The sequence below is a fragment of the Setaria viridis genome, chromosome 7, assembly GCF_005286985.2.
Source record: "Setaria viridis chromosome 7, Setaria_viridis_v4.0, whole genome shotgun sequence".
In the NCBI taxonomy this organism is placed as follows: Eukaryota; Viridiplantae; Streptophyta; class Magnoliopsida; order Poales; family Poaceae; genus Setaria; species Setaria viridis.
Window position 1 is genome coordinate 17502284 of NC_048269.2, and position 11706 is coordinate 17513989.

The 11706-nt window shown below is 41.9% G+C and overlaps 1 protein-coding gene and 1 pseudogene across 1 annotated transcript; one reads left to right on the top strand and one right to left on the bottom strand.

Moving 5' to 3' along the window:
* On the top strand, positions 1-2445 carry LOC117865042 (large ribosomal subunit protein uL11z). Its single transcript, XM_034749118.2, has 2 exons — positions 1-587; positions 2241-2445. The coding sequence occupies exon 1, from the start codon at positions 85-87 to the stop codon at positions 583-585; it is 501 nt and encodes a 166-aa protein (XP_034605009.1). The 5' UTR covers positions 1-84; the 3' UTR covers positions 586-587; positions 2241-2445.
* Positions 2446-5670: 3225 nt separating this feature from the next.
* Positions 5671-6753, bottom strand: LOC140223461 (protein ALP1-like; annotated as a pseudogene).
* Positions 6754-11706: the final 4953 nt, after the last annotated feature.

Sequence of the window (11706 nt, forward strand, 5' to 3'; positions counted from 1 at the left end):
CAAAAACCCTAGCCCCGCCCGCCGCCGCCACTCCTCACCCTCTCCCAAACCCTACCCACACCCTCGCCGCCGCCGGTCGCAGCCATGCCGCCGAAGCTCGACCCGTCGCAGGTGGTGGAGGTCTTCGTCCGCGTGACGGGCGGCGAGGTCGGCGCGGCGTCGTCGCTGGCGCCCAAGATCGGCCCGCTCGGTCTCTCCCCGAAGAAGATCGGAGAGGACATCGCCAAGGAGACGGCCAAGGACTGGAAGGGCCTCCGCGTCACCGTCAAGCTCACCGTCCAGAACCGCCAGGCCAAGGTCTCCGTTGTGCCCTCCGCCGCCGCGCTCGTCATAAAGGCGCTCAAGGAACCGGAGAGGGACAGGAAGAAGGTCAAGAACATCAAGCACAGTGGTAACATCAGCCTCGACGACGTCATCGAGATCGCCAGGACCATGAGGTCTAGGTCCATGGCCAAGGAGTTGGCCGGCACTGTCAAGGAGATCCTCGGCACCTGCGTCAGCGTCGGATGCACCGTCGACGGCAAGGACCCCAAGGACCTGCAGCAGGAGATCGACGACGGCGAGGTCGAGATCCCCTCAGCTTGAAGGTGAAATTCCTCCTGGCATCTTTCTTCTTGTTACATTACTACTGCGTGATTACTTGGATTGCTCTGCGGGATTGCTGAAGTTGACACTGCGGGTATTGCTAGAATTTAGGGAGACCAATGTTATTGTTACCGTGTTTCATTCTTTGGCTCTAGGATTCGTTTCTGCAAATGCAGGTTGCAGCCAAATGTTGATTGCGATGTGATTATTAACTCAAAACTGGAGACGCTACCAGACCTACCGTATTAGAATGGTTTTTTTAGTGATACTGATACACCAGACCTGCATTAGAATGGTTCAACTGATACACAGTTATCCATCTTTCATATCCTGTTAAGTATTGGTCTGATGAACATGTTCTTGCTAAATTGTTTGCTGGAGCCTGATCATGTTTGTTGTGTGGGAGGCCTGGCTTGTCATTCAGAGTGTGTTTGGTTGCTTGTATCATCTGGTTCATGTATGAAATGGTTCAAAATGATAGTGATTTGTTTGGTTGGGTGAATTGTACCAACTCATGCACGATGAAGCAACCCCACTTAGTATGTTATTCTACTAACAGGAGTGAGCCATATGGTACAAGCAAATTGGTTGAACCACACCATCCAAGATCATCCATACATGCATGATCAGTTAAATTGTGGAAACAATAAGTGATTTTTTGCCTTTCAGAAGAAACAAGTAACAGCACGTTACAGCAACAAACAGGGTGAATTGATCTGATGGAAAGCCGCACATCAGACGTCAATTGTTTCTTCATTTTTCTTTTGGTTTCAGCTTGATTACTCGGATTGCTCTGCGGGATTGCTGAAGTTTAGATGTGGGGATTGCTAGAATGTAGTGAGACCAATAGTTACCGTGTTAAATTCTTTGGCATGAAGATCCAAATGAAGATTGCAGCCAAATGTTGATTGCAATGTGATTATTAACTCAAAACTGGAGACTCTACCAGACCCGCTGTATTAGAATGGTTGTTTAGTGATACTGATACACCAGACCTGCTGCATTTAGAATGGTTTAGTGAAACTGGTACACAGTTATCTATCCTTCATATCCTGTTAAGTATTGGTCTGATGTACATGTTCTAGCTAAATTGTTTGCTGGAACCTGATCATGTTTGTTGTTTGGGAGGCCTGGCTTGTCATTCTCGCTGTGTTTAGTTGCTTGTATCATTTGGTTCACGTACGAAATGGTTCAAAATAATAGTGATCCTTTTGTTTGGTTGGGTGAATTGTCGAGGATGGCAACCAAACACACCCAATGTGCACATTTGGTCAGTCAAATTGTGGAATTAGATAGTGTTATTATGCTTCTATGTTCCTGATGATGGAGCACATATTATCCAATTCACCATAGTTTTTTTTGCTTGCTTCTCTACTTCTAGACATGATTTCAGTTTATATAAATCTTTAAATTATTTTGAATGTTTCCTGTTCAACAATAATGGATTCAGTGGAGTTCCTTGTCTTAGCTACTCTGTAGTGTTCTGTAGGCAATTCATTGTTGTTGCAGTGTTCTGTTATGAGTCCAAATGTGACCGATCTCCTGCAAAAAAAAAATGTGACCGATCATAACTACTCTGTAGTGCTGTTCTCGCGTTTTTAAAAGAAACTCGTTCCACATATAATGTACTTATATTTCATTTGTTCTGTATGCAGGCTAGACATTTCTATGGAGATAATCAGTGGTGCTGCTGAAGTGATGCTTTGTTCTGCATGATGTTGATGTACCTCACTAAACAACGCGATTCCATCTATTTTTGTCTAGTTCTAGTAGTGTTGTCTTCTGAGAGACCTCAATGTTATTACTGGATCCTTTTCCAATTTTGGAAGTCTAGAATGGAGAGTTTCAATGCCTCTGCAATGGAATCCAAGCCTCGTTTAGGGCTTTTTGGACAGTAGTGGATTGAAGTGGAATGGGGGAGGGATTGGAGGGGAAATTAGTTCATTTTAGACTCAATCCCCCTTTGTTTCACTCCAATCCTCTTCTATCCAAACAAGCTCTTAGTGGATGTTTTATGATCGTTCAATATATTTCAGTGGCAGCTCGCTAGAGCTCATACTGATGAGGTGAATCGGTTACTGCGTCCATTAGGGAATATGAAATGCAATTCGACCATTTGCTCAACGTATCCTCTGGACGCATGCACCACAAGACGTTCACATTGCCAAACACTGCTATTTGCTGGTCTCCTGGCAATTCGACCATTTGCTCAACGTATCCTCCGCACGCATAGGCCTCCTGGCTCCTGCTGTGTCCAAAACTGAATGTTTTGAGCATCATACATGCATTGCATTGCATGTTACAATACAAAAGGACAGAAATAAATAGCTACTGTATTACACATCAGCATCGGTTCTTCCGTACACTAAAAAGCTGCTATTACAGCAGTAACAGCCTCCTAATTTCCTACAAGTAGCTGATCAACATGCTAATCAACACTACACATTCAAACACTAGGATATGATGATTTCCTAGACGGCAATAACGAAGTTGATTAATCTGTAAAATTAAAATCACGAAACACCAAATGAAATATCAAATCTGTTAAAAAAAATAGTGAGATGCAAGTCCTGGAGCTTCAGAAGAACAAGCAGCTTCACACACGAGCCCAGCACATCCATTGATCCACACAACACCACATGCAAGCATCTCGCTGTCTGGGGTTAATTTCAATCAAAATTGGCTGTTTTTTAGCCTCTTCCTTCACTGAAATCAATCTTGGGCGTATATAAAAGAAATCAATCATGGGCATATATAAAAGAATGCAACCAAGAGAAGGTTACACACAACATTTCACTCCAAATTGTTTGCTGAGACACGTTTCCACATTTAGCATTCAACTTGCACTTAGTTAATGGCTTAACCTACTTCAAGATGAGGGGCGGCGGAGGCCTGCAGTACGTCGTGATCATCATCTACTCCCTCGTGGTGTTTCGAAGCGTACCCGGAGACACAGGCGCAGCATGAAGTCACCGTTGGTGTAGGATTGGACGGCGCCATTTTTAGGGCTCAGGGCGAGGCTTAATTAGGATTTGCATCGTTAGGGATAGGATAGGTGGGGTGAAAGAGGGGCCGGAAGAAGATGTGGTAGTGTCTTGTGGTTGCCACCAACCACAAATTAGGGATAGATGGCAACAACCAGGGCAGCCACAAGCCCACAACGCCATTAGCGACCCCAGCACAGCTGCAAGGGAGGAGGCATGGCTCGTGCGTAGAGACACTTCCCATGGCACTTTAAAAGATGTCCCATGTATCAAGGCATTGCTTGAGACATTTTAATGAAGCTATAAATAAATTAAACACATCTTTTTCAGACATTTTGTAAAATGCGAATACATATTTATATGTAGAGGACATCTTTAAGAAAATGTTAATTTGACCTAATTGCATAGAGACGTAATTTGGGTTATTGCTCCTTTTCTAAATTCTACCAACACGTATTGTTTTGATGTTTGAGACATGTAAAGAACTACTTGTAACAATCACAATAAACATATAAGGAATAAATGGTTTGAGGTTGAACTGGCTAGCAAGCAGAGAATATGCATTTATTTGCTGTTGCATGAGGTCTTAGTTCGAGGATCCACCATTACAAACTCATCATAATTTTGCAATATATTTCTAGTACTTTTGGTAAATAGAGATATAATATTGTGTCTTAATTTACTTGTTGTCGCAACATGGAACATAAAGATATTCAACTAAGTATCTTCATTCAAATAGATATTACTACTTACAATGGCACTTTTACATATGATGCTTCAGAAAATTTCTCTATGACAACCGTTGAGACAACTGTCATAAGTACTCATCTCTCCTCAATATATTCTGATAATAAACATACAATATTCATTTAGGTCATACTCAGCTACTTGATGTCAGAAGTGCTAATGCTACTACAAGCAACTCAACGTCAACGGATGAGAACAAGCTCCACGTAATATTTTGCATCGAGATGGTGTGCCCAGACAATGGTCCTGGCATATTTCATCCCCCATGGCTATTGCTGTCAGAAACCGCCCCAGCGTGTATGTTACAAGTCGCTTGAGGAGTGCCAGTCCAAATGCCCCATCTGCAACCCTCACTGCCTGCCGCAGTCTTCCCTTGAATCTGAGAGGGAAGACGATCGTTCATTCCAAGTAAAGATAAACGTCACTTTATTGAAGTAAAATAAAGCAATGATGCGTGAGATATTGGTTGGAATAATGTACCACATGCACGAGCTTAAAAGAAGAGTTGTGCGCAGACAGCATCACCTGCCATGAGCTAGGTTCAATTGTTAATTTCTCTTGCTGGGATAATTTCGATATTTCCCATGAGTTATATATTGAGTTTTCTATGAATTTTGATTTGTTTCCACGTCTTATGCATCTGCCATCAATCTTATTTATATCTCGATGAGCTCCTTTTCCCGTTGCAAATGCTTTGCGAGGATTAGAGCCTCCATGCAAATAAATTATAATCATTGCTGTTGATGTTGTTTAGTAATTACCCTTCTTTATTTGGCTATACCGTTGCTTGCTTGATTATTATCGTGCCGTAGGGTTGTTCTTAGTTATTGATATATAAGAAGTGCCATACATGATAATTTTGGCCTGCTATCTTAATTGTTAAAAACTGGGAGAGCAAACCTACTCTCTAGGTGCATAGCAAAAATCTATGAATATAATTTATAGCAAAATCTATGAATATCAAAAAAACCAAAATGACTAATAATTTAGGAGGGAACACAAGTTTGCATTCAAATTATTGTACTATGTTTACTCATGATTACAATTATTATGCCCTTCATAATACTTAGAATTAGGGCATGTATAACAGCTCCTGTCTATTTGATTTGCCATGTCAGACACAGACAGCTAAAAAGATAGCTTGTACAGTGAGCCGTCTATTTAGCTGTCTGCAAACTATTTAATTCATTCATTGAAATGGTGATCAAGTGTACACTTGATCTTTGTAGCCATTTTGGTGCTCAATTGGTAGAATGCATGATATTAAATTAAGTCACATAAAGTCTTTGAAAAAATAGGTACTCAAAATACATGATATGATTTAGTAAAGTTGCAATACCATTACAATGTAGGTCTAACTTTGGTTTTGCCCATAACGTTGCCATATGTGCTCAACTAAATCCTTCTTGAGTTGCTTATGTGTAGAATGCTTATGTGCAGGAGCACGGATAGCGAGTTTCTATTAAGTACCTATGCGAAGCATGGGTTAGGATTATTATTCGTACTCACTTCTGGTGGTAGGACAATAGTTGCACTTGGGTTCTCATTTAAATCCAATGGAATTTTAACCAAGTTCTTTTCATCTTCAACTATCATATTATGGAGGATGACGCAAGCTTGCATTATGTTAACAACATCATCCCTCTTCCACATATGTGTTGGATGACGTACAATATCAAATCGGGATTGCAACACGCCGAACACACACTCAACATCCTTCCTTGTCCCTTCTTAATGTTGCGCATATAATTTGTGTTTCTCCATTTGAGTTGATGATATTATCTTCACAAAGGCTGCCCACTTGGGATATATTCCGTCAGCAAGATAGTACCCCGTGTCATATTACATCCCATTTATAACAAATTGTACTCTTGGAGCTTCTCCTTTTACCGCATCAATGAGTAGTGGTGACTTATTCAGCACATCGGTATCATTATAGGCCACAGCGGTACAAAAAACGCATGCCATATACGAAGGTCAGGTGATGCTACCGCTTCAAGGATTATAGTAGGAATTTTCTTGTCACCACAAGTAAACATGTCAGCCCAACCTTTTGGGCAATTCTTCCACGCCCAATGCATACAGTCAATGCTTCCTATCATGCCTGGGAAGCCACGAGCCTCATTTAGTTGCAGAATTTGTTCTAGTTCATCAATTCGCAGGTACTCTCAACCAAAACATTCAATCACTCCTTGAGCGAATTTCCCTAAGCACTCCAAAGACGTGCTTGCAGCAATTTTCAAAACCTCATCAAGTTGGTCAGCTGGCGTGCCATATCCTAGCATTCGAATGGCCGCGGTACACTTTTGAAGAGGTGAGTGGCCATCTCTTCCGGTTGCATCCACTCTTCGGGTAAAAAAAAAGGATCCCAATCATTGAGAACTCCAACAATTCGAAGGATCAATGGCTTTGTCATCCGAAACCTTCTGTGGAACATCTCATCAGTGTAGATAGGATTTGCAGAAAAGTAGTTAGCAACAAGTTCATCATGACTAGCTTCTCAATTTCTAGGTATATACCTTTGAGGTCCACTTTGACACTAACGACGATTAGGCGGTTTAGAAGATGCTCCTTCAATTTTGGCCTTCAACTTGTCACCAATCTTCCTCCGAAATGATTCTAACTTTTCATCCTTGGCAAGGAAGTCATCAAGTGTGTAGATATTCGCTGGATCGATTTCTATTTCATCCTCGGCAAGGAAATCCTCGGTAGCCTCCTGATCTTCATGAGCAGGCGCCAGAACTTCCTGCTCTTCCTGCGCAGCCTCCTGCTCTTCTAGCGCCTACGCAGCTTCCTCCTCTTCATGTGCAACCAACTCACCGGTCGCCATTGAGAAAAAAAATGAAACAGAGATATATTTGGTTGAACAAACATAGAGGTCATCAGGTATTTGTACATCTGCATACAGTCATCTTTAACGCATAGTAGTGGCTAGAATGCATGCAGTCATTTTAGTTCACACATGACTTCTGCCATTCACACAGGATACACACAATGCATTTCAATTCACACATCACTTCTGCCATTCCCACTCCCATTTAGTTCACACATGACTACTGCCATTCCCACAACCATTCAGTTAACCACAGCATAGTTCAGATGACAAAAAAAAGGTCAAACTCTAAATGCAAATAAGAAATAGAAATGAGATGAAAATAAGCATAGATCCAACTCTAAATGAGACTGTTTGTTGTCTTCTACATGGAAAACATGGGCCTTACCAATCCACATTTGATCATTATAACCACTAGTAAAAACCCTTTGAGCCTTCAACCAAGCACTATGGAAGAGGTCAGTCCACTTATTAACCTTATGCCAACGGTCCTTCGCTTGCTTTGCATTTCTTCTCCTATGATTTGGGGTAGTCTCATTGTAGGTGTTAGCAACATCATGCCAATACTGTTCATTCTTCCTATTAGCACCGATGCTTGAGTCAGTTGAATTGTACAGCCATGAGCTAATCTGTAAAATTATCAAGTTAAGAATGTTTTTCATTGTTCAACCTGCCTTTATCAAATAGAAATTAGCATGACAAATGCAATGAAAACTCACCACCCGGGCATCTTCTTCTTGTGTCCAAAGGATTCACTTCTCAGTCCTAGGTAACTCTAAATTATCCCCTATGTCAACAGTAACATACTTATTTTTTTCTATTCATGAAAGTAGAGTGGCTAGTTCTTTTTCTAATGGTGTATCTTCCATAGTGCACGACGGTTTGAATGGGGCAAATTGAGCATGACCTCTAACAAAATAAAAATTTTGAGATAAATGAGGCTGGATAAAGTTTGTGAAACCACCGGGAGGTGTAGGAATTTTATCCCTGCAAAATTTCACATTGTTCAGCAAGACCACAACCTATCCATTTTATTTTTTCAACCACTAGATGAGAAAAACAATCAGTGACTAGTAAACATGGTAAAGGTAATTGATTAACTGCTATACCATCAGCACAAACATATTTGATTAACTATCCCTTCATCTAACTAAGTGGCATACATGACTGATAGACATGACTGCATATATCAATGGCATACAAGACTACCCAATCTGCTATGTACTGACAAAGACATCAATAAATTTCTAAAAACCACGACTGATAAACATGTCTGCAAGTATCAATTGTCATTATCTGAACAATAAACAGCAAGACGGATCTAACAAATCTATTGAGCAACTATCACTTCATCCAACAGATAATGTACTTGATAATGATTTTTCAACCATGACTGCTAAACAAACATACATTTATAACTTGAAACAAAAGAAGACATTTTGCTACTGATCAGCAAGCATGGGGAAACTTTCAATTGCACAGTAAGCCAGAACTATCACTAATGTACTGAACAAATATCTCAGACATCACATTGTTCAAAACATCTATATCAATTGCCATTATCTGGACAAGCAAACCTCCCATCTTCACTGGTTCGAATGAGCAAATTTGAGAATTAGTGATTTACCATGTTGCCGGATCTAAAGCTTGAGGTAGCATCCATGGTTGAGGCATGGAGCTTTGACCGGTGCTGGCGAAGAAGCTGCCGAGGCCGTTGAAGAAGTAGCTCCCGTCGGTGAAAGAAGTCGGTGAAGCGCCACTAGATCCACCCACGCCCATCTGCTCCGGCGGAGGTGCCGCGCGGCCAGAACTCGCCTGCTCCGGCGCAGCCGCAGCTCCCTCGGTGAACTTCCTCATCTAGGCTGCCGAATCTTCCCCGGTGGACTTCCGCATCGGCGGTGCCGCCGTTACTTTCCGCACTGCCGGTGCCTTCCGTGATTGCGCCCCGGTTGCTCTCCGTTGTCAAGACGAATCCGCCTTCAGCAGCTCTCGAGCCGCAGCCGCCGCCTGCTTCTCTTGCTGTCGCATGCTGGAGCAGGGTTTTCTCTTGCTGATTTCGGGTGGAGGCCTGGAGGGGGGAAAAAGAGGATGGGGGAGTAGGGGATTTAGGGGAGAAGGGGTGCGCAGCCCTGGCGCCAAAGGGAAAATCGCGCGCGCGGGACTACGCACAGCAGATCCTCGCTGCCGTCGACGATTGGCAGTAAAGAGAGACGCTTGCGCTGTGTGGAACGACGCTCCAGATCCAAGGGTGCGACGGTTTCGTGTTAATATGTTGTGCATAATCGGCACAAAGGAAATTACAATATATAGGGTCACTAGGAAATATCTTTAGCTAAACCAATCTACAAACATATATCTGTTACGACAGCTTAACCAAAACTACAACGACTACTCGGCTAAAGACATCTCACTAGATTTCTTGTTTCGATTACATTCAAACTCTTATCTCTAACACTCCCCCTCAATTTGACCTTTCTAAGTTAAGATTGTTCTTAAACACTCCACCTGTTCCTTTGTAGATATATACTCAATGTCAAGTAGCTTCTTAGCTACCCTCTCTCTTACAAAGTGATAATCAACTTCTATATGTTTGGTTCATGCATGGAAGACTGGATTTGCAGAAAGATACTTGGCTCCAATATTGTTACACCATAGCTTGGCTGCTCTTGGCACATCTATACACAACTCGTACAACAAAATCTGTATCCACATTATCTCTGCAGTTGCATTAGCTACTGCTTTATATTCAGCTTCAGTACTTGATCTTAACACTGTTGCCTGTTTTTTGAGCACTCCAAGAAACTAGATTGGCTCCCAAGAACACTGCAAATCCTCCAGTGGATCGCTTGTCATCTAAGCAACCTTCCCAATCAGCATCTGAAAAGGCACTCACCAATAATAAGGAGGACTTGCAAATCTTTAAACCAATCTTGATCGTGTACTTGAGATACCTATGAATTCTCTTCACAGCCATCTAATGAACAGTAGTAGGTGCGTGTAAGAACTAACAAACCTTATTAATTAAGTATGATATATTATTAATTAAGTATGATATATCGGTCTAGTCAAGGTCAGATACTGTAAAGCTCCTACAACACTTCTATAATTTGTAGCATCATTCGGTCCAAGTAAATTACCTTCATGAAGAGACAATTTCTCAACCTGTTGTAACACATCATTTGTATACTTTTCTTGTGTCAATATAATGCCATTATGAGCTCTATTTACCTCTATGCCGAGAAAGTAATGTAGTTCTCCAAGGTCTTTCAATGCAAAATCTTCATTGAGGTCCTTTAACAGGGCGGTACAACCTCCTATTTTGAGCTAGCAACAATAATATCATCTACATAAACAAGTATAAAGACGATGAATCCCCCTTTATTATAGAAAAACAAGGACGTGTCTGCCTTTGATGACTTGAACCCCAGCTCATGTAGCTTCGTGCTTAATCTGGAGTACCATGCCCTAGGTGCTTGCTTTAAACCATATAGTGCTTTATCTAACTTGCATACATACCCAGGCAAAGATTTGTCCTCATATCCAGGAGATTGTCTCATGTAGATTTCTTCCTCCAAAATTCCATGAAGGAATGTATTCTGTACATCAAGCTGATGAAGAGTCCATCCTCTAGATACAGCAATAGACAAAATAATTCAGATAGTAGCTGGTTTAACAACAGGACTGAAGGTATCTTCATAGTCAATACAATACCTTTGCTTAAAACCCTTGGCAACCAGTCCGGCTTTATGTCTATCTAAACTTCCATCAGCTTTTCTTTTGATTTTATAAACCCACTTACAATCAATAATATTTACAATCAATAATATTGATGCCCTTCTTAGGTGGAACTAAATGCCAGGTTTTATTTTTCATCCGTGCCATACATTCAACATCCATAGCAACTTTCCAATGTATGTTAGCCATAGCTTCATTTACATTGTGCGGCTCACCAGATGATGTAAAAAATCCATATTTAACAGTTCCATCAGTGTATTCCTTCTCCTTACGAATGTTGCTTTGAGACGAGTGGTGGGACGCATGGAAGCTGGTGGAGCAGACGGAATTGGATGTGCATCAGGAGAATTAGGTGTAGCAGTAGGATGATCAGCAGCTCCTATTCGTGCAGCAGATCCGGAGCCTATGGGCCCCCTCTCATTGGCGAGAGACCGTTGCCCCCCACATGCCCGATCGGAGAGGTCCAAGGAGGATCGGGAGCTGATCCCGGAAGCGATTCGCTCGCAGACTGCACCGGATCTGCTTTGGTTTCCATGCCTACACCATCTCTTGCCGTGAAAGTATTATTTCCTGCATCATTTTCTTCATAGATTTCACTAGAATTATCAGTATGGTTAGGAGAATCAGACAAGTGGTCACCTAAATGTTCCACCCCAGCAGAAGGATTTAGAAGATGGGAGGGAAGGAGGGAGATTTCCGAGCATAGACGAGCTCCTGCATTCTCATGCAATTTGGAGAATGGGAATTCTGTCTCATCAAAGACAACGTCTCTGGAAATATATACCCAGCTTGAAGCAATGTCAAGGCACTTGAACCCTTTGT

Coding starts and splice junctions, on each gene's coding strand:
- LOC117865042 (XM_034749118.2), top strand. CDS start 85: ATGCCGCCGAAGCTCGACCCGTCGCAGGTGGTGGAGGTCTTCGTCCGC.